A 23,803-nucleotide genomic window follows, 5' to 3' on the forward strand; every position below is an offset into this window, starting at 1 on the left:
ATTATCAGCCGTACATTTCCAAAGGCTCTATCAGGGTCATAAAATTTGAAGAATGCTTATTATTACCTTTGCTGTCAACTTATTAACTTCAATGCCAAAAAGACCTTATCCAACATTTTACTCTTAAGAGCAGGGGAATGAAATAATAATAGTAGTTACATTAAATGAGTGCTTACTATGTGCTAGGCATTTCATGGGGTCTTTACAACATATCTTTAAGGTAAGTATTACAGGTCTACAATCTCTTATCCAAAAGCCTGGGGAAGAAGGTGTTTTGGAAATTAGATTTTTGTTTCAATCTAAAAAGAAACTGGAATTCTGTGGAATATGGTACTTAAACTACAGATTTTGAGGTTTTGCTGCCAAATAATCCTGGTGCCACACTTATAAAAACGTTTTTGGGTCTCAGACAGTATTTTTTTGGTTTTGTGTTTCGTCTATTTTGGTATTGCGGAGTAGAGACTGTGGACCTGTATTAAAAATATCATTTTAATGGTGACAAGACTGAGGCTCAATTAACAACCTGCTTTTCTATTTCTTTTCATTCTCCTAAACTTTGGCCACTTTATTGGACAAAGAAATTTTTTTTTTTTTTTTGGTATTGTCTGCCAAGATGATTCGAGTTGGAATATTTTTAGCAAAGGAACCTAATACTCTTGGCTATTTGACTGACATAGCCAATAGTTGAGGCCTGTGCTGGGCAGTGTGAAGATGCCTAGGCAAGAAGAGGCTGGATGTGCTAAATTTATAGTAATTGAATATAGATATTTCTTTTTGTTCCAAATGATCTGTTTGGTACTTAATCTGTCTAGATACTTACTGCCCCACAATGAGTAATCAGGACAATTGAGAGAAAACAGCTCATTTCAGATCTTTTTCAAATACTCCTACAAGTTTCCCATAAATATCCACTCATCTGAAAGGTTTTGTTTGGTTTTTTTAATGATTCCCTAAATTATACTTCCCAACTGTGACTCAGAATTATTGTTCATCAAGTTTCAGAATTAAAAACGCATTTTAGACATTCTGCTAAAATATTTCCTTTAACTTAGAAAGAATTCATTAGAATTTTGAATGCCTTTTAAGAGTCTGTGGTTAGGGTCCTACATCAAATATTATTTTATGAGTTCGTTTTGGAGGACCAGCCTTTCTCCCTTAGTCTCATCATCCCCATATTTGTGTAGATCTTCATGGAACATCTATAATGAACTGGAGATTGTTGATTCAGGCCTAAGTCTTTTTCCATTATGTGCAAGAGCAGTCACTAGGACTGAGGGGTTTATAAAACTGTGTAAAGCACAGTTCCTGTAATCCCAGAAGTTTAAAATCTAGTAAATAAAATATGAGAAATGTATAAAATCCATTGAAAATTCTCTTCCTCAGGAGAGGAAGGGATCACATTTGTTACAATCTAACCACACTTATGTTACCTTTTTACATTGGTCTCTCCTGTAAGACTACAATAATAACTACCATTTATTGGTCCCTTCTGTACCCAACAGAAGCTGGTATTTAAAAAGCACCAGACTCAGAAATGTCCATTGACCTTGCTCAGTGTCACAAACTTCTAAATGACAGTCTGGAATCGACCCTACTACTTGACTATAAAGCTCTATTTATTTTTCACTCTAATTTAAACAACACTCTTTTCTTTGCGTTCAGCATATATTCTGTGTTCCCACCTGTCTCTTCAGTATAGTCCATTCTCCTACTTTAGAAAAGAAAGAAAGGTATGCCCTAACTTATCTGAAATCTTATAGTGTATTATCTCAATAAGTAAAAATCTCCTGGTTGCCCAACAAAAGGACAATTCAAACGACTGGAAGACTTCACTGGAGATCCAGTGGGTAAGACTTTGTCTTCCAATGCAAGTGGTGCAGGTTTGATCAGGGAACTAAGATCCCATACGCTTTGTGGTCAAAAGACTGAAACATAAAACAGAAGTAATATTGTAACAAATTCAATAAATACTTTTAAAATGGTTCATATTAGAAAAAAATCTTAAAAAAATGGTTGGGGAAGCCTCCTTGAATAATTAATCAAGGCACATAAAATCCTGCTTAACATTTGTCTTTCTTATACATATTTCTATTAAGAGAAAAATGTTGCTTTAGAACCAGCATATTTTGGCCAGTGTTGGGATACTCTGAATTAAAACAGACTAGGTATTGGGTGTGACTGTGCCTCTGACCTTTATGGACTAGAATCAAAGAATGCAGTGCCCTTGAAAGTTCCATGATAGTAAAGCAAAGACAGCTTAGATTTTTTTTTTTTAAGGAAAGCAATTCTTTTCAGCTAATGAAAGAATACTCATCTTGGCAATTGTCATTAGCTAGAAAAAATTATAAGATTTTTCTCAGGTTAGCTGTCTATCATCCAAAAAGGGAGCTAAACCCTATTTTATTTTTTATGAGATACTTATCCTGATTAAAGTCCATTCCCATTTTTAACATTTATTTGATTGTGCCAGGTCTTAGGTGTGGCTTACAGGAGCTTTAGTTGTGGCTTTTGGGACCTAGTTCCGTGATCAGGGATTGAACCTGGGCCTCCTGCATTAGGAATGCAGGGACTCAGCCACTGCACAGGACAACCAGGGAAGTCCCCCATTCCCATTTGATTTCATCTTTTGAGTTATTTACTGCTTACCATCTCCTAATAGCTTCCCAGGTGGCTCAGTGGTAAAGAATCCACCTGCTAATGCAGGAGACACAGGAGATGTGGGTTTGAGCCCTGGGTCGGTAATTACGATCCCCTGGAGTAGGAAACAGCAACCCTAATAACAACATCTCCTAATAACAACAAGTGAATTTGCTAGCTGCTGGGCCAATTAGTTTTTAGCTGTGTGACAGAGGCTGGTTGTGTGCTCAACAACTGAGCTTCTTCCTGGGTGTGTAGGAAAACCACATTTCCCACTCTCCCCTGCAGTTAGACTGGGACTACATGCCTGGGTTCTTGTCCCAGGAACATGAGCAGAAGTAATCGACACCACTTTCCAGGCCTAGTTATAAACTCTCTGGGCACCATTATTCAAGCTCTCTCTTCCCCTTCTGCTGGGCCCATGGAGGTCAAAACTGCAGATCACCAGACGAAAGGAACCAAGCCACTGCACAGGAGTCACCCTACTGTCCTTGGGGCTATGATATGAATGACAAATAGTGTGGAGTTGTAATTTTTTAAATAGCATCTAGCTTTAACTACCCTGATTAATATAAACAATGTATACTTTTATTATGGAGAAGTAAATGGCAACCCACTCCAATATTGTTGTCTGGGAAATCCTGTGAGCAGAGGAGCCCGGCAGGTTACAGACCATGGGAATGCCGAAGAGTTGGACACAACTTAGCGACTCAACTACTTACTTTTATTAAGTGTACCAGATTTCAGATCAAGAGTCCTAAAGAATATCACACCTGTTCTCATAGGTCTTGATTTATATGTAACTTCTACTCTTAGCTGGATACTACATTGCATTATTGCAAATTAAGAAATGAAAATGTATTGCTTTGTTTCAGTTAAGTAATGTAAAGTTACCTATATGAGAGCTATATCATTGTAATTTTGATAGCTCATAGAAATACACTGTACAACATGGATTCTGTAACTTCTCAGTGATTTTGATACTGCTCCTTAAAAGAAATATTAGCATATCTGAACTGAAAAATAAAATCTGACTTTTTCTGACAGAAAATAAGTCATATTTTAGTGATTAGTTTCCAAATGAGGACTGGCTTTGTTAATTGGGTCATATGGCTTTGTCATCTGTGATCTGGTTGACCACAAGAGAGGGGTACTTTCCGTATATTCAGTGAATGAAAGCTTTAAGTTTTGACATAACTATTATATGATAAAAGAAGTTTATAAAAAACACTTTACTATCATAGATAACTGAAATTAGTATCTCCAATTTTGACTGAGTATACTGGTTTAAATGAAACACTGCTGAGTGAAAGAATAAAAGGTATAATTAACATTTACTTGATAATCTGTGATAATAGCATTTTTGGTACAGAGACTGAGACTCTAATAACCTGTCTAATAAAACCTTTTAGTGCTCGCTTCGGCAGCACATATACTAAAATTGGAACGATACAGAGAAGATTAACATGGCCTCTGCACAAGGATGACACGCAAATAAAACCTTTTATAAGTCAGATGGTTTCTAATTTATAGCTTTCAATAAAACTAAAAAGAGGACCTAATTCAATTATTAGCTGATAAAACTTTTAAGTAATTTTGGATAATAAATCACTTATTTTTGACATCTAATTTGAAAGAAGTTAAAAGAATTGGGTGACACTGCCATAATTTCTATTATTATATTATTATTGTGAAAAACAGTAAGAGAATAGAAGTGGTACTCTGTCCTATTTTTAGAAATAATGTTCTTCCAAGAGTACCTGAATTAATGATAAAATAAATCCCCATTAATTAAAATTTTTTATTTTTTTTGCCACACTGCATGGTATGCAGGATCTTAGTTCCCTGACCAGGAATTGAACCCTTGAACTCTGTATTGAAAACAGAGTCTTAACCCACTGGACCACCAGGAAAGTTCCCCCACTAATTTCAATAAAATGTACACACCTGCAAATTTCTACTTAGGTGTTTGGCAATTATAAAAAATATTTAATATATTTATATGGTTTTAACTACTTGTATAACAATAATAATCTTAATTACAAAGTATTTTTTTTAACTTAGAGGGAACTAAAAAAATTAAAATCTGTATCTGTTTTTGTTTGAAACACATGATAAGGTGATCAATGAAAGTCTTTGGAGCATAAACACTCTCTATTAGGGTAAAAAAACTTGCACTAGGGTGAAAAACTGGGGGAAATGGAATGAAAAGGAGCTCAGGAAGTAAAAAGAACAATGCTCATTTTCTGACTGCTAAAGAAGAGTTCATGTATTTTTTTAAAATGTGTGCTAGTCTCAGAGTTGCTAACATGAGATCATACTATTCTAACTATTTGTAGCTTGATAGTTTTCCTTGTATAACAACTTTTTAAAAATTGGCTAGGTTCTTATAATTTATGTATTCATATTCTGGCTCTGCCACTGCCTATGATGAGTGCTTGGGCATGCTACTTAACTTCTCAGAGCCTTGGTTTTTTTCCCTATAAAATGAGAAAGTTGAACCAGATCACTTGCATGTCCCATTATGTTTCTAATATTCTATAACTCTGTGACTAAAGACTCAGAAATATTCCTTTAGATGACTGAAAACAAAAACTACCCAAACAGGTATTTTCTTTTTCCCTCTTCTTTCTCATTTTCCTTTCTCCCTCCCAACATCACTAAGGCCCTGTTGGCATAGAACAAAGATTGTTTGTTTTGAGGGAGTTACTAAAATTGGTCTCATTATGTTCCAATTAATTACAGTGAATTCACTGGCTTCCCTCAACCAAAAATAGTCAAACTACTCATGACATCATTATTTTCCCCAGTAATGAAAATCTGAAATGCACATAATAAAGGTAATATTTTCTGAAATAAAAAGATCACATTGGGATGACCCTTCTTCCTCCTTCTGAGGAAGCCAGAATCTTGAAATAGCTCATCAGAAAGAGAACTCTTTAGAAAAGTTCACCAGAAAGTCTATAATTGCGGTTGAAAAATATGTGAGGTCCACTAGCACCGCCTTGTGCTATTTTCAAAACAATGCAAGATATAATGCATAAATAGTACTGTTTTGGTTTTAAGTATTTTCATTTTGGTAATAGAATGGTCTGATTTTTCACATTTGCAGTGAGAAAAGGTCTTGAAATGCTAGTGCTGTGTTCTTTCTTGTTCCATACTTCCATGTAGTTAGATCTATCCATGTCGACTTGGGGACAATTGAGATTTTTAGATCAGGGATTCAAAGAGAGAGAGTTAATAACTCAATTGACAGACTTCCAAAAAAACAGCAGAGTAGGGGAGGGAGCCCATATGAGGAGATAGTTGCTGACCAACCATGGGGAGCTATGTGGAAAGGAGGCCAGGGACTGCAGTTCATCCCCACCATTCGAGTGAGCATGCCTCTTCGTGTATTAGGAGAACCACAGGTGCTACCGTCATCGCTGTCGGGTCATTGCCGCACCTGTGCTGGGCCTCTTAGCTCATCCAGCTGAAAGACATCTGCTGCTGCTTGGCCGTGCCTGAATCTTTGCAATCCCATGGACTACAGACCACCAGGCTCCTCGGTCCATGGGATTTCTCAGGCAAGAATACTGGAGTGGGTTGCCATTTCCTTCTCCATAGGATCTTCTTAACCGGGTGATAGAACCTGGCTCTTGGCAGGCAGATTCTTTACCACTGAGCTACCTGGGAAGCCCAAAGAATGCCTGTGTCCTAAGACCTTGCTAGGCTCCCAAATGAACCACTGTGAATTTCAACCTTGTCAACAGGATATATTTGAAAAGATATATATTTAAAAAGATGTTTATCTTTTCAAAATCATGTGAGATCCTTCACCACCAGAGGACACTGAAGATGAAGTAGAAAACAGAAACCCCAGCTTTAGGACTTGAAAGAGTCTGGACTGGGAAATCCATCTGTGGAGTGTGTGTGTGCAGTTACATGTATATATTTATACTGGAGAAATATTAGGGTCTTAAGACTAAATGAGATGGCATATAAGAAAGTACACAGTATTAATTCCTCTATACATCCTATTAATAAAGTTTTATTGAATACCTAATGAGGATTTATTGGGCACCTTCTATGTGCCAGGCACTGTCCTAAGTACTAGGGATACAGTGGTGAACAAGATCGATGAGGTCTCTATCTCATCAAAGTGAAAGAAAGTGAAGTTGCTCAGTCGTGTCCGACTCTTTGCGACCCCATGGACTGTAGCCTACTAGGCTCCTCCCTCCATGGGATTTTCCAGGCAAGGGTACTGGAGTGGGTTGCCATTTCCTTCTCCAGGGAATTTTCCCAACCCAGGAAATGAACCTGCGTCTCCCGCATTGTGGGCAGGCGCTTTACACTCTAAGGCACCAGGGAAGTCTACTGTCTCATAGGTCTGCCCTATGGTGGGGGAAGACGTAGTGTAAACAAAAAGAAGGTAATTTCAGTCATTGTAAGAACGTTATGAAGAAAGTAAATGAGGTCAGTTGGATTGGGGAGGTGGCTGGCTGGGGGAGGTGTTGGTGAAGGGAGCAACCTCAGGGAGGGTGGGTAAAGATCACCTCTTTGGGATGATAACACTAAATAATGACAAGTTAGTCATGGAGAGACATCTGGAGGGAACAGAGGGAAGAGAGAGTGCAGAAGCTCTCAGGCAAGTATTAGTCGACCATGTTTTAGAAAGATGGCCAACGATGCAACCTCTGCAAGCTCAGGAGTGGGGAGCCTCCTTCAGTGAGCAGATGATGGGGTCTTATAGCTTGACACACAGTAAGTGAATAGCCTGTCATTTCTTTGACACATCGTAACACAAGAAAATTCTTGTTACCAATTTAAGAAGAGTTTGTAACAAAAAGCTTCCCCAGTCCCCCTCCTGTCTTGCTTCTCAGAAGCAATCACCCTTACAATCTACTTTTAGTTCTTTTAACATATTTTTGAATAACACACTCCTAATGTTATTTCTTCATGTATTAATTACAAGCACTACCAACTTACTTCCTACAATGACAGATAAGCACTTAGCCAAGAGAGTTATGGTTATTTTTCTGCCTCTACTGGTAACCTTCACACCTATAAATGATTAACTTCTATGTACTATGTCCTGTTACTTCATCTCTTGACTCCCACATTGTAAGACTGGGATATTACAGACTTAAAACTTTCTGTTGCTTCTCTTCCTCCATTTCCCCCTTGCATGTCTCTGCTGTGCACAACCTCCTATGCAGTATTGAATACAGTAATTCTAACTCTTTTTTAAGCATGTCATAAATACAGGACCATACATATGTAGGTCCTGCCTGCTTTTTTCATCTCCTGGCATTGTCCACGGTAGCTATACTCAAAGTCTTATTGAACTAGGTACTTACAGTTTTTGTAATGACTTTTGTGTGCTCATGTCTTTCTTTTCATTGCCTCGTACTGTTTTCATTGTCTGGAATGGCCTCCTTCTACAATTCACTGGCAAACCCCATTCATTCATTTCAGTTTACATGCCACTTTACAAAACCTTCCTTGGTGGATGTAATTTATAAATACAAAAAATATTTGTTCAGTGGCTGTTATAATGCAAGGCACTATTATAAGTGTCAGGGTTACAGAGGTTCTAGACAGACACTCATGAGCTTGCATACCAGTGACTTACGCAGACTGAATAAAAACAAATACCATGATGAAACATATTATGTGTTAGGCTTTACTAAATAACGAACAAATGCTATTTTAATCCTCACAACTTTAGGGAGACTTTTATATCCTTCCTGAGGTCACTTCCTGTAAGTGACTGAGCTTATATTCAAACTCAAATCTGTCTATCATCAGAAGTTGTCACTCTAAATTATTCTCATTCTGCTCCTATTACTCTTTGTACACTTTTATCATAACATTTGTCATACTGTTTTGAAATTGTGCAAGGATTTCCCCAAATAAACCACAGGATATAAAAAAAAAATTATTCGTGTGACTATTCTCTCAGTTTTCTCAGGATGGCCACAGAAGTAATACCATTCTAAAGGCACAAGAGAGAAATGATTGCATTACATACAATGGGTGCTGTAGGGAACAGGGATTATATTCTTGCTTGAAATCTCAGATTGAGAAAGACTTGCTTTAGGATGAAACCTTCTTAAAGACAGAGATGTTGAGAAAGACTTGCTTTAGGGTGAAGCCTTCTTAAAGACAGAGATACCTACTGCATAATGGGTACTTGATAAATGTTTGTTGAACCTGTTATTCAAACCTTTGCAAAAATACCTACTCAGTTTTTGGATTGAGAAACTGTCTACATTAGTTCTGCGTTTGGAGATGACTTTGCAGCAGGAGCTAGTCACTCAGTCTTCTTTCAATGGGGTTTCAGGGGTGTTCAGTCCAAACTTTAAGAAGCAGTAGGAAGCAGTGGTTAACTGTGCAGACTCTATAGCCATCTACCCAGATTCCAATTCTATCATTTACTATTTGTACAATAAGTTATTATTTAACATGTGCCAGGCACTTTTAAAAGTACTTTACAGACATTACCTGGCTAAACCTAACACCTCTATGTAGTAAACACCTCTACTATTCCTCAACAGGGACATGTCTCAGTTTTCTTGTCTACTAAAGGCAGAGAGTCGGACATGACTTAGCAACTGAACAACAACTAAAGCCAGGGTACTGATAACAGAATACTTCACATGGTATCTAGGATTGAATGAGTATAAAGTGCTTAGAATAGTATCCAGCACAGAGAAACTTAGCTATTACTACTTGTACAGGCTGTGATCAGAGCAAGAAATCAGCTTGATGCAACTTAATATTTTCATCTTATGCTAACGTTCACTTCAAGGGGACTAATGGGAATTATTTGGAATGGGCCTAAATCTTAAGCATCTCCCAATTAAGTTGGCTCTGTGTTTCTAAGGGAAAACTAGTGGCTGGTGCTGAGATGGAAAAAGCAGGAAAAAATACCTCTGAAATCTGTTCAGTTTTCTGCATCTGCTCTGCCATCTCCCAGTTCCACGTTATCACCACCTCTTGCTGGGATGGCTGTAATAGCCTCCTAGCTGGTTCAACCGCATTCTCCTCGGATGCCTCTATCCTCTGCTCCAGGAGATTAACCTTTTTAAAACACAAAGGCAAAAGGTATTGTATGATACGGACACTTACAACAGTCCTTTCTCATTGTTCTTAAGAATCCAAATCCGTAACTTAGCTGACTAAGCCTTGTAGGATCTGGCCTTAGCCCATCCCTCTCCACCCACCTCAGCCAGATCAGCTTTCATTCATTGTTCAGCAAGTATTTGTTTTTGATCACCACGTGTTTACGGAATCACTGAGGATACAGCAATGACCAAGATAAACACGGCTCTTATACAATTTACCTTTAAGGAGGTGGGAGTACAATGGCAACAAAAACCAGACATGTAATAATTACTGTAAAAAAGATAATAATTGCTGGTTGTAATACGTAGGAAAATGAAATCTAGCCTGCAAATAAAAAAGAGGAGCATTTGAGATAAGACGGACGGAAAGTCTTTTCTAAGTAGGTAATATGATAGAGGAGATCTAAAGGAGGAAGAGAAGTGAGTCACATGATAAATGGAGAGGAGAGAACTCAGGTGGAGGGAATCTATGCAAAGGTTCACATATGCTAGAAGAGGCTGGTGTGTTTGAGGTACCCAGAGTAGAACTCATTGCACAGAGGTAAGAAAGTGGGGAGTGAGATTGGCTGATACCTGATCTTGTAGGGCTTAGTAGGTCATCATAAGAATTAGGAATTTGGGGGACTTCTGGTGGTCCAGTGGTTAAGATTCTGTCTTCCAGTGGAGGGGGTGTGGGTCAAGACTCTACCCTCCAATGTAGGGGGGTTGTGGGTTCGATCCCTGGTTAGGGAGCTATGATCCCACATGCAGGGCAGTGTGGTCAAAAAAAAAAACAAACACCAAAACAATCAGGATTTATTTCCCCTTTTCATTTTAGAAAAGCTCAAAGCTATAAGAACTATGAACTGTTTGTCACATAACTGTTTTGGTTCTATTTTCTTTGTTCTCTCTTCTTTTGTTCTCCCTGACATTCTATTTCCCCCCTCAAATCTTCTGAAGTTAAGTAGTTGCAGACACTGACACACTTTGCTGCTAAATACTGAAGCAAACATCTTTCCAAAATAAAGACATGCTTCTACATGGTCACAAATTATCACATGCTCCCAAATTAATACTGATTCAGTATAATCTACTATATAATCCATATTTAAATTTCCCCAATTGTCCACAAAATGTTTTTCTTTTTGCAGTTACTTTTTAATAAATCTATAACCAATGAAGATTCATGAATTTCATTTAGCAACAAGCACCACGACCTTTGACTTTCTCTTTCCCTAACACTGACATTCTAGGTCTGTTGACCTGTAAAATGGTCCTCATGATTAGATTCAGGTTAAACATTTCTGGCAGGCTTCCCAGGTGGTGCACTGGCAGGAATCTGCCTGCCAATGCCGGAGATGCAGGTTCGATCCCTGGGTCAGGAAGATCCCCTGGAGTAGGAACTAGCAATCCACTCCAGTATTCTTGCCTGGAAAGTGCCATGGAGAGAGAAGCCTGGTGGGCACCAGTCCATGGGGTCACAAAGAGTCAATCTTGAGTGACCACACACACACAATTCATTGTTTTAGCATTCACTGATAAGCTTTATATATGTTGATTTTTGGGCTCCCCAGGTGGTGCTAGTGGTTAAGGAACCTGCCTGTCAAAGCAGGTTCAATTGCTGGGTCAGGAAGATCCCCTGGAGGAGGGCATTACAACCCACTCCAGGGTTCTTGCCTGGAGAATCCCACAGATAGAGGAGTCTGGCAGATTACAGTCTACAGAGTCCCAAACAGTCCAACATGACTGAAGTGACTTAGCAGGGATGTCAATTTTTACATTGGGAGTTGCAAAGTGGGGATATTTTACTATTGTTTTTGCATTAACTGGCATTCTCGTGTGAAAAGCTTTCCATTTTTAGTCCTCTTCTCCCTCATCCACCCGCCTACAAAGAGGACTTAAAACATTAAACGTGTTATGAAACTATTACCATCATTATTCTTTTGATGCACAAATTGTTCCAAACATGGTCAGTGTAAAACCCTTTAGGCCAGATCCAGTGTCCTTTGTTAAGTGACTTTATTCATCTCTGAAAACTTCTTTGCTTTTTCTGACAAGAATGTTCTAGGTTCACTTTATAATTTCCTTGCCCCAGACCTGGAAGCAGCCTTCTCTCCAAGAGGCACTGGTTTCTTTTAGTGATAAATGGTATTTAGAAACCATTTTGGTGGCTTGGTCCTGAGGTGTTCATTGTTACTGGGGTGCCAGGGCTTCTAGGCCTCCAGGCCCTCTCAGTGGACCCAATTAAGATAAAAAAAGATAAAAAAAAATCAAACAATCCAGGTCATTCTACTACCAATTCAAATCTAACATCATGGTATTCTTCTTTACTTTCTATCATACCACATTTATTTCTCTTCTCCCACAGTGAGAACCCTGGAATCAAACATGAATATATTTACTGATTTGCTTTTTCCTGTAACACATGCATAATAGTTTCAAAATTATACCAAGACCCGTTTCAATATCAAGCCTACTAAGCCAAGTTATTAGTTTTTTTGCATTTCTTTTTGCTCTTCATCATATCCCACAATTCCTAACTCCTATACATAGAATACTGTGCCCGAGTTAATTGAACAAGCTCTTTATCTCTGTGTAGCTATGCTGACAATTTGATATACAGGTATATTCATCTCTTTCTTTGCATTACATTTTAGGGCTTGCTTTTATTTTTAGGTTTAATTTTTTGAAAAGGCAAAATTCTGTTTTTTTTTTTTAAAGTTACAGAAGTCACATTCCCATCCCCAATAGATAGCCGTTTACAACTAATTTTCTGTTTTATAGTTTTTGTATTTCTATCTTCAAAAATATACCAAAAATGTGTGTGGAATACATATGTATGTAAACTCTCAATTTCTTCTTCTTGCTTACATAATAGTACAGTTTTTATATACTTTTGCATCTTTTTTCTTCACTGAACAATATAAATATCATTTTATTCTAAAACGTCATTGAAGTGCTTTAAGCCAGAGGCTGACATGATCATTCCCACGTGAAGCTGGTTTTGCTGCCCTATAAATAACGGAGAACAGGATGTGAAGCAGGCGGCCAGCTGGAGGCTGTAGGGGTCTGGGCAATGAAAAGAGAAGCAAGCATTTATTTCACTTCTAACAAAAAAGTAGAACAGATACATTTGTTTACTAACTGGATGAGAGTGATGAGGGAAAAGGAGAACTCAGAGATGGTTCTTCCTCATGAATAACTAGGTAGATGCATGGTGGTGTCATTTACTGAGGCACAGATTAGGGAGGAGAGGCTTCCCGTTTTGCAATGAAAAATCATGGTCCCATATTGAATATGCTAAATCAGAGATTAACAGTAAACAAGGAGAGGGTGACCTTTTGCTGGCTCAGAAGCCAAAGGAAGAATGTTTCAAGGTTGAAACATTTAACTGTGTGGATGAAACAAACTGTGAGGAATGCTTCTGAGAGCTAGAATAAAATAAGGCAGAAAAACCACTGATTCTTATATTTATCCTGCCCCTATACCTGGGTGCTTACTCCTCTCTTTTTTTTTTAAACTTATTTAACACCTAATAACCCTTGGAGATCCAGATCAAACACTACTTGCTCAGGTTCTGGTGATATTCTCTTACAGCTCTAAACATTTTCTTCAAACCACTCAGTCCAGTTGTAATTTCTCAATTATTTATGTCTTTTTATTTGTATTTGCAATTTTTTGTCAATTATTTGAATATAACAGTGACAGGTTTTTATTTTCTTGGGCTCCAAAATCACTGCAGACGGTGACTGCAGTCACAAAATTAAAAGATACTTGGAAGAAAAGCTATGACAAATCTAGACAGTGCACTAAGAAGCAGGGACATCACTTTGTTGACAAAGGTCCATATAAAGCTATGGTTTTTCCAGCAGTCATGGACAGATGGGAGAGTTGGACCATAAAGAAGGCTGAGCATCAAAGAACTGATCCGTTCAAACTGTGATGCTGGAGAAGACTCTTGAGAGTCCCTTGGACAGCAAGGAGATCCAACCAGTCAAACCTAAAGGAAATCAACCGTGAATTTTCATTGGAAGGACTGATGCTGAAGCTGAAGCTCCAATACTTTGTCCACCTGATGTGAAGAGCCAACTCATTGGAAAAGACCCTAACTCTGGGAAAGACTGAGGGCAAGAGAAGGGAGCAACAGAGGATGAGATGGTTGGATGGCATCACCAGCTCAGTGGACATGAGTCTGAGCAAACTCCTGGAGACAGTGATGGACAGGGAAGCCTAGCACGCTGTACTTCATTGGGTTGCAGTCAGACACAACTGAACAACAACAAAGCTCCTCAAGGGTTAGGGTCTGTTTTGATAGCTTTTCTCCACTGTCTCAATACCTCCTAGTCTAGTGTTTGGCACTTAGCAGGTTTTCCATAAATATTTGTTGAACAATAAATAAATGTAGCACCTGGAGGGCCCAAGAGTTGGAATCAGTAACAGCTAGTAAAAAGCAAAATAGGCATTATGAGGTGCAGATTGGAAGGGTAGATTTTTGGGTAGACTTGCCTGAAAGGGTAATGAGTTTGACACAGAGGCCCCTAAAGACTTAAGTTACAGCCCAAGCAGTAAATTACAGTTTTATTTTATCATCTCTCCTTTCTTCCCTTTCACACCTACTTTCTCTGTTCATATTTACTCCTGGCCTTGCATCCCTTCTTTACTCCAAACTGGCTCACCACAAATATGATGATTTTGTGGGGAAAGAAAGCAAACTGAATGAGACAGTGGGAAGTTAGAAAGGGAAGTGGGGTAAGTTATAGGGAACATAAACATAGAATAAGAAAAAGAAAGACAGTAAGCTCAACGGAACAGTTACTATGCTACAAATGCTACTAACCAAGTAAAACTGGAAAATAAGATCACATGTGAGATGGCAGGCCTTGAAGTCATCCAGCTGAATTTAAATTCCCAGTTCCACCATTAATAGCTGTATGCCTTTGAGCAAATTATTTAATCTTGAATTCAGTTTCCTCAAAATCTACAAAAAGAGCATAGTAACAGTACCTACCTCACAGGTTGTTCAAAATCTATGAAAAGTGCATATTAACAGTATCTTCCTCATAGGCTTGTTCTCAGGATCAGTACCATAACCAGTTTTAAAGTGCTTAGGACCACGGCTGGCACAAGGTAATGCTCAGTTAACGTTAGCAGTTACTTTTCTTTAAAATGAAGCACAGCACGTAGAGATGGCCCAAGTAGTAAATAACTTGTCATATGACTGTAATAACACTGTATCAAAAGAAAAGGATCACTTTAAAATAATCAGAGAAGATGTACTGGCACTTACATTTTGAGCACTGCAAAGACCTTGCCTGTGCGTGGAAGATAGGTAGCTGCTTTATATTTTCAGAATGGCAAACAACAACAACAACAAAAAAACCCACAAAAAGAGAAGAATGCTTTTGAAAATCTTTTCTGAGAAAAATGTACCTTGACCATGAGGGCGCCTATGGACAACAGGTAGGATCAAGAAGCGAAGGAAGTGAAGTAACCTTCTGGGTGCGGGCAGCGCTCATTCTAAGTTACTCTTTCGAAGCAGAGCCTGTCCCGGCCCACAGTGAAAAGGCCTGCCATTTCTCACCTGGTCCCTAGGGGAGTCGCGGAGCTAAGTGTAGTGGCAGCGGCCTCACTTCGGGGCTTCAGCTACGTCTTTATTGTCTCCAGATTGGAATCCGAGATCCGCAACGCTACCAAGAGAGGGTGGTACCCACCTCAGCCAGGAAGCAGCACCCTACCCAACTTGGCACGCGGATACCCGCGGGAAGCTCCGCCCACTAACCGCTCTCCAGTCTGCTTCCGCCCATTGGTCGCTCGGCATACCGAGACCCGCCCCCAAATTTGAAAGCTTCTCCCGGGAGTGGAAGAGAAGTCTACATAAAGAGACCGCGGCGCTCCGACGCGTCTTCCCGGAAGCTCCGCCCACTCCCAGCGTTCAATGCGGGACCCTGGCCGCCATTGTTTGAATTTGAAAAGGGTAATAACTCGGTTCTGGTCGCGGGTCGGGCTGGCAGGGTAACGTTTGCAGGTGAGGGTACGAGGAAGGAAATGGGGGACTGCGTACATACCAGGTGAGGTGAAGAAAGGTCTCAGACGGTGTGAGTACCTTCCGACGGGGCTCGAGACGTCCCTCAGGTTACTGTCGATACCTGGGGCTCCGGGTGGAGCCAGTGGAGGGCTGAACCGTTTTAGTAGCGTTAGGGTTTAAATCTGGTCTCCGCCGTTTCAGTCCATGAGGTTGCAAAGAGTCAGACACAACCGACTGAACAACAACCGCCGCTCATTAGCTCTGAGGCAAGGCAACGACTTCGGTCTCTCTGGGCCTCAGTTTCTTCAGCTGTTAAAAGGGGTTAATTTTAGAACCTACCTTTCCGGCTCTTACGACGATAAGGTAAAACTGTTAGAAATAGTGCCATTGGTATAGTAAGCACTATGTATTTGCAGTCCTTAGTATTTTTATTGTTGTTGCTGCTGCTGTGAGGATCAGGCCTCCTTTGCCGAATCTGGTGTCCTGTATCCCCAAGGTGAGCAGTTTGCTCGGCAAGTGGCTTGGTCTGTTTTTAGGGCAGTTGGGGACTCGATGTCTGTGCAGTTATTTCCAGACTGCTACCGCCGGTGCCGGGGCGCTCCCTTCTTGGTCTTTGCAGTGCGGAGCGAAAGGGGGTATGTGTGGCGAGTGCGATGACTGCAGTCATCTCCAACCACCCACCCCCCACCCCCCGTTTGGAAGGTTTCCCCCATCTCATTATACTTTTTGGTTCAGTGATTCCTGCGTAGTGCCGCTCTCTAATATTCCTTACTGAAGGGCTAACTGACAGAAGTTCGAGCCTTATGGGTTAGCTTGTTTTTAATCCCCAAGCTGATCAAATTCAGGTTTGAATCCGTTCTTGAAACAAGGTAGCATTACTCCGAAACAGCCATAACTGTGTACGTTTTATTAAATGTCCAAGACCTGAGACTTCAGGTTGCAAAATAATGTAAAAGACTCATAAGTTAATTGTGAAGACTTTGTATTTTGTGGATGACATTCAGCAACCTCAGTAGCAATCAGTCTTCAACCATGAAATCTCACTGGAGAGAAGATAAAGGATACCATCTCTCAGACGTGGGAACAGCCTTCTGCACTGAGGTCTTGAACCCTGCTGTTGGCTAGAGATAATATAGGACCAAAAAAATTCTTTTTTGCGCATAGAGGATTTTATTTATTATTATTTAACCCACTACACAGGAGTCTTTATCACTGCCTAAATCTCTGAATTTGTTGTAGGGGTACAGAATAGTATAAGACAAGGTCTTTGCTCTTGTTTCTAGTCTAGTTAGGGAGGCCACACATCCAAGAACTAAAAGTACAGGAAATGACAATATATCTCTCAATTTTATGATTGTTAAGGGGCAGTTTATTCATTGAAAACTGAACATAGAATCAAGCACAAACAACTGTAACCATATTTTTTTTAAAGGAGGTGCAATATTCTTTTTAACTTAGTAATTTCATAAAAGATGTGTCAACATTTTTTTAAGCCAAAAATTAATTGAAGGCAAAGAATGAAGGTTACTTTCCAGTTTCCTGGGCATTTCCATGAAATTTCAGTTATGAATTGTCAAGCCATTGCATTCATGTTTCTGTAAACTTTTCTTCTGTGTTCTAGATCAGTGGTTTTTATTCTATCAGATACTTTTTCTTTCTAATTTTCACCTATAAGTTGAATATTTGAAATATTCTATCAAACTACATTTAAATAACTTTTCTCATTTTGATTACATCATTGATGATACAATGACAGCAAAAAGCAATAAAGATTAAACGTGCTTAATTGTATGGTTGGTTGATCTTGTAGTTTGCTGGGTTTTGTTGAAGTGTAAATGTATAGTTTCTTTAAATCTTTGAAGTTTAGGGAAAAAAGAGAAACAGCCTTGTATTGAGTTTGGGGGTTTCAACGCTGATCAAGGAAAAAGATACCACCACACGGTGGCAGTAACACACAAGGATCTTTAGCAGGTGAGCACTCGGACAGGACTGCGCGCTTTAAAGCTGCCCGAAGCAGGAGACTTCTCGTAGGCTAGAGTGAAGGGCTGTCACCTAGAAGGGGAGGGTAAGGAATTGGGGAGAAGTGGGAATAACAGCAAAGGGAGCTCAGTATAAGTCCTTGCTCAGCAACGCAGTAGGGAGTCTGCATGTCTGAGAACTTCAAAGGGCAGCAGTGGCTTGGGGTCTTTATAGTCTTGGATTTTGTCTGTGGCTAGCCGATGGTTGAGTGCAGTTTCATGGAATGTGCAAACCAGATGGGCTCTAAATGGCTAAAACTAAGATTATTTTGGCTATATATAAAGCAAACAGATGTATAAAAATTTGAGTTTGACACCTCAGGGGGTTTTTAAACTAATGTTGCCAGCCTGCTGTGAAGAAGTAAACAATGCAGGGCCAGTGTACAGGGGCCATCTTTGGCTCATTTACTTAACGCCTGTGGATGCCCATTACAAGTACCTTCTTGAGCCAGGAACCCTATTGGCAGTAACTGTTCTGAATATATCATAATATTCAAAGAGTATAGTGCCCTCTCCATTTCTCCCTGATACTGTGCACCTAGTGGATGCTCAGTAAATATTTGAATGTTAATATCTTATCAGTGAAGCTTACCTCTACATTTGTCTTTAAATTTAGTGACTTGATGCTTAATTTAGTTGTAGTAGTTTCAGTTCAGTTCAGTCCTTCAGTCATGTCCGACTCTTGGCACCCCATGGATTGCAGCACGCCAGGCCTCCCAGTCCATTGCCAACTCCTGGAGTTTACTCAAACTCATGTCCATTGAGTCAGTGATGCCGTCGAACCATCTCATCCTCTGTCATCCCCTTCTTCTGCCTTCAGTCTTTCCCAGCATCAGAATCTTTTCAAATGAGCCAGTTCTTTGCATCAGGTGGCCAAAGTATTAGAGCTTCAGCTTCAGCATCCATCCTTCCAATGAATATTCAGGATTGATTTCCTTTAGGATGGACTGGTTTGATCTCCTTGGAGTCCAAGGGGCTCTCAAGAGTCTTCTCCAACACCACAGTTGAAAAGCATCAATTCTTTGGCACTCAACTTTCTTTATACTCCAACTCTCACATCCATACATAACTACTAGAAAAACCATAGCTTTGACTAGACAGACCTTTGTCAGCAAAGTAATGTCTCTGCTTTTTAATATGCTGTCTAGGTTGGTCATAACTTTTCTTCCAGGGGTCTAGCGTCTTAATTTCATGGCTGCAGTCACCATCTGCAGTGATTTTTGGAGCCCCCAAAAATAAAGTCAGCCACTGTTTCCCCGTATATTTGCCATGAAGCAATGGGGACCAGATGCCATGATCTTAGTTTTTGAATGTTGAGTTTTAAGCCAACTTTTTCCACTCTCCTCTTTCATCATGAGGCTCTTTAATTCTTTTTTGCGTTCTGCCGTAAGGGTGGTGTCATCTGCATATCTGAGGTTATTGATATTTCTCCCAGCAATCTTGATTCCAGCTTGTGCTTCATCTAGCCCAGCATTTCTCATGATGTACACTGCATGTAAGTTAAATAAGCAGGGTGACAATATACAGCCTTGATGTACTGCTTTCCTGATTTGAAACCAGTCTGTTCCATGTCCAGTTCTAACTGTTGCTTTCCTGACCTGCATACAGATTTCTCAAGAGGCAGGTCAGGTGGTCTGGTATTCCAGCTTTTTAAGAATTTTCCACTGTTTGTTGTGATCAACACAGTCAAAGGCTTTGACATAGTCAATGAAGCAGAAATAGATGTTTTTCTGGAACTCTCTTGCTGTTTTGATGATCCAGCAGATGTTGGCAATTTGATCCCTGATTCCTCTGCCTTTTCTAAGTCCAGCTTGAACATCTGGAAGTTCACGGTTCACATATTGCTGAGGCCTGGCTTGGAGAATTTTGAGCATTACTTTACTAGCATGTGAGATGAGTGCAGTTGTGCAGTAGTGCAGTTGTGCAGTAGTTTGAGCATTCTTTGACATTGCCTTTCTTTGGGATTGGAATGAAAACTGACCTTTTCCAGTCCTGTGGCCATTGCTGGGCTTTCCAAATTTGCTGGCATATTGAGTGCAGCACTTTCACAGTGTCATGTTTTAGGATTTGAAATAGCTCAACTGGAATTCCATCACCTCCACTAGCTTTGTTCATAGTGATGCTTCCAAAGGCCCACTTGACTTCACATTCCAGGATGTCTGGTTCTAGGTGAGTTATTATACCATTGTGATTATCTGGGTCGTGAAGATCTTTTTTGTATAGTTCTTCTGTATATTCTTGCCACCTCTTCTTAATATCTTCTGCTTCTGGTAGGTCCATACCATTTCTGTCCTTTATTGTGCCCATCTTTGCATGAAATGTTCCCTTGGTATCTCTAATTTTCTTGAAGAGATCTCTAGGCTTTCCACTCTATTATGTTCCTCTATTTGTTTGCATTGATCGCTCAGAAAGGCTTTCTTATCTCCTTGCTGTTCTTTGGAACTCTACATTCAAATGGGTATATCTTTCCTTTTCTCCTTTGCCTTTAGCTTCTCTTCTTTTCTCAGCTATTTGTAAGGCCTTCTCAGACAACCGTTTTGGCCTTTTGCATTTCTTTCTCTTGGGGATGGTCTTGATCCCTGTCTCCTGTACAGTGTCATGAACCTCTGTCCATAGTTCTTCAGTCACTCTATCAGATCTAATCCCTTGAATCTATCTGTCACTTCCACTGTATAATTGTAAGGAATTTGATTTAGATCATACCTGAATGGTCTAGTGGTTTTCCCTACTTTCTTCAGTTTAAGTCTGAATTTGGCAATAAGGAGTTCAGGGTCTGTTCCCGTCTTGTTTGTGCTGACTGTATAGAGCTTCTCCATCTTTGGCTGCAAAGAATATAATCAGTCTGATTTCGGTATTGACCATCTGGTGATGTTCATGTATAGTGTCTTGTGTTGTTGGAAGAGGGTGTTTGTTATGACCAGTGCGTTCTCTTGGCAAAACTCTGCTGCTCTCTGCTTCATTCTGTACTCCGAGGCCAAATTTGCCTGTTACTTCAGGTATTTCTTGACTTCCTACTTTTGCGTTCTAGTCCCCTATAATGAAAAGGGCATCTTTTTTGGGTGTAGTAGTTTACAGGTAAATTATTCCATATTCACCTGTGACATATTAGGTACTGCTTTAAATACGTTCACATCACTTTTTTTCTTTTTTGGTCATGCCACATGGCTTGCAGAATCTCATTTTCCCAGCACGGAATTGAACCCTAGCCCTTACAGTGAAAATGCTGAGTCCTTACCACTGAACCACCAGGGAATGCCCAGTACTTTACGTCTTGCTTGTATTATTTGAAAGAATTCAGTTGAAAGTAATTGTCCAGATAACTGAATTTAACTCATAAATGCTAAAATATTACAAAGTCTGTAATATTCTTCAGAAGACACTGAATAACTAAGCACAAGGTTATACTTATTCCACCTATTTGACTTCTGAGAGCATTTCAGACAGAGACTGAATGTTTTATACTATCTTACTTTGTGGATTATCTTCACTCATGAAATCTCTTTGGATGAGTCTACCTATAGTTTGGACCACATGAACAGTAGTAGTAGGCAATGTCCAATATTAGTTGATTTAAAATCTGTAAATAATCTGTTCTTTTGTCTTTTCCATGGCTCATCATGTTATAGATGAAATAGTAATATCTTTCTTTTGGAAATATATGGCAAGAAGTAGTGGGCTGGACTCATAGACTTTTTAAACTATGGATGGTTTATATGCTGATTCATTGAGATTTTCTAAAGATGTTACTGTTACTCTTGCAGAATGGAATCTAATTTAAATCAAGATGGGATGTCTAGACCATCTTATGTTTTCAGTGCTGACCCACTTGCAAGACCTTCAGAAATAAATTTTGATGGCATTAAGCTTGACCTCTCTCGTGAATTTTCCTTAGTTGCTTCAAGCACTGAGGTAAGTACAAGAAAAGAATTATGTTGATTGTCGTGATTCAGTGAAAATGGACATGTTCACACATGCACACATATACTTGTTGACTGGTATGACTAAAGATGAGCTTTCCAAACTTTGTAGGTTTAAGACAAAATTTTATCTCAGTAAATTTCTCGTGATGCCCTAAATATATGACAGTTCCTTTCCAAATAGTAGGTGCAGACAACTTAATAACTATTTATGCCTGACCTAGTAGCCATTTGAGAAAAAATTAAATGAAAAAAGAATTTTAACATCCTTTTTCATCAACTGAAGGTTACTTAGTAATGGGTCATGTGTGCCTTTTGGGTGCTGCACAACTTCTCAAACTTGGAATCAGATTAGACACTGCCACCTTCATTTCCTTTTCTTCAGTGTTTTGGGGTTGTACTTGCTTTTCATCACAACCAGTAAGAAATCCAGCTTCACTAACATGACATTATCAAAAGAAGTAGTGTGATCCAGTGTTGAAACCAAATTACTTCATGGTTTTCCACTTGTGTCAAGTATTGCTATGATTCTCTCAAAAATGTCAAATATTCCACTATGCCCTGGGAACTGCAGACCTTAGTTTAAAAAATAATGCAGATTTAAAAAAAATTAACTTAGTAATGTTTAAGAAATAAGCATTACTAAGTTTCTACCACCCTACCCATTACTATGTTTGCTGTGTTTATAGACTTTTTCTTACAAATTTACGTTCAATTTATTTATATTCTCTTTACTACAGATTAGATTAACTTTGATGCCTTAGAGGTATACTAACCCATTTTATAAAGACAGATGGAGTGGATATGTGCATAGCTATAACTGATTGACTTTGCTGTATAGTAGAAACTAACAACATTGTAAATCAACTACAGTCAAATAAAAAAAAAGACTACTCTCCAGTTAATGGAAACTGTGTACTTTGGGTGATAATGACATGTAACAAAGTTACCACTCTGGTTCAGGGTGATAGTGGGGGAAGCTGCTTGTGGGAACAGAAAGTACATGAGAACTTTGTACTTCCTCATGCACTTTCTCTGTCCTCAGTTTTGCTGTGAATTTAAAACCACTCAGAGTGACTTTGTTTTGTGTGTGTGTGTGTGTGTGTGTGTGTGTGTGTTTTGTAAGTAAGTGGTCTAGGAACTGACACTAGCAAAAAGGCAGACTAGAATGCTCCAAGCCCTCATTTCCCCCATGAAACATTAAAACAACAACAGTAACTAGAGACTGACTAAAATACCTTTGTGAGAGCTCTGAAAAGCAAAAATGCACAGCAACCATGTAAATACCCAATTAAAAAAAAAGGCTGTGAAATGGTTAAAAAAAAAATGATGGAAGGGGAAGAGGAAGTATAGGGAACATAGATAAAAGAATAGCAATTATTTAATACCCATTTCATGTGGCAGGCTCTTTTACTTTAGCTTATTTAATCATAAAAGAGAGAAAGGGATGGCCTGTTTTTGTACTGCTCACAAGCTGTCACTGGTTTTTGCATATCTAGATGGTTGAAGAAGAAAAATCCTATTTCATGACATGAAAATTATATGAAATTCAAGTATTGATTGGTTTACTTATTTTCTAGGTCTTCTAGGTCTGCTTTTATATCACAGTGGCATTTGCTTGCTGATGGACACATGTGTTTATAGTGTCTGGCTATTACAAACAAAGCTTTTATGAAATTTTGTATACAAATGTTTGTATGGATATATGTTTCCTTTTTTTTTTTTCCCCCCTTGGATGAATACCTAGGATTGGAATGACTGGATCATTTTTAGGAAACTACCAAACTTTTTCAAAGTGGTAATAGCATTTTATATTCCCAGTAACAGTATGTGAGAGTTAAGTTCTTCCACATCCTCACCAACCCTTGGTGTGGTTAATCTGTTTGTTTTTAAATAGACTTCATTTTTTAGAGGAGTTTTATATTAACAGCTAAAATGAACAGAAGATACAATGATTTCCCATATTCTCTCTGCCCCCACATAGCTTCCTTCATTATTAGCATCTCCAACCACAGAGGTACATTTGTTACAATTCATGGATGTACTTTGACACATAATCACTCAGATTCCTTACAATATAGTTACATTATGGTTTACTCCTGGTGTTGTACATTCTAT

At 39.1% G+C, this 23,803-nt stretch overlaps 2 protein-coding genes and 1 pseudogene across 13 annotated transcripts in view; 2 read left to right on the forward strand and 1 right to left on the reverse strand.

Moving 5' to 3' along the window:
* The window catches only part of PANK1 (pantothenate kinase 1), a 102,143-nt gene extending 86,668 nt beyond the window's left edge, over window positions 1-15,475 (reverse strand). For both annotated transcript variants that reach the window (XM_061162159.1, XM_061162158.1), the window contains exons 1-2: window positions 15,307-15,475; window positions 9,553-9,702 (exon numbers count right to left, since the gene is read on the reverse strand). The gene's annotated coding sequence lies outside the window, so the exon portion shown is untranslated. The remainder of the gene's footprint in view (window positions 1-9,552; window positions 9,703-15,306) is intronic.
* On the forward strand, window positions 4,049-4,145 carry LOC133070862 (U6 spliceosomal RNA; annotated as a pseudogene).
* A 136-nt stretch (window positions 15,476-15,611) lies between the features above and the next one.
* The window catches only part of KIF20B (kinesin family member 20B), a 78,385-nt gene continuing 70,193 nt past the window's right edge, over window positions 15,612-23,803 (forward strand). For 6 of the 11 annotated variants that reach the window (XM_061162144.1, XM_061162150.1, XM_061162153.1 and 3 more), the window contains exons 1-2: window positions 15,695-15,793; window positions 21,530-21,677. In XM_061162144.1, the coding sequence (XP_061018127.1) occupies window positions 15,771-15,793; window positions 21,530-21,677 (171 nt within the window). In that variant the 5' untranslated portion in view covers window positions 15,695-15,770. Of the gene's footprint in view, window positions 15,794-15,841; window positions 16,114-16,223; window positions 16,247-17,612; window positions 17,722-21,529; window positions 21,678-23,803 lie in introns of those variants that run through there. The other 5 variants (XM_061162145.1, XM_061162148.1, XM_061162147.1 and 2 more) reach the window with 5 other exon arrangements.

This window comes from Dama dama, chromosome 15, assembly GCF_033118175.1.
Source record: "Dama dama isolate Ldn47 chromosome 15, ASM3311817v1, whole genome shotgun sequence".
NCBI classification, from domain to species: Eukaryota; Metazoa; Chordata; class Mammalia; order Artiodactyla; family Cervidae; genus Dama; species Dama dama.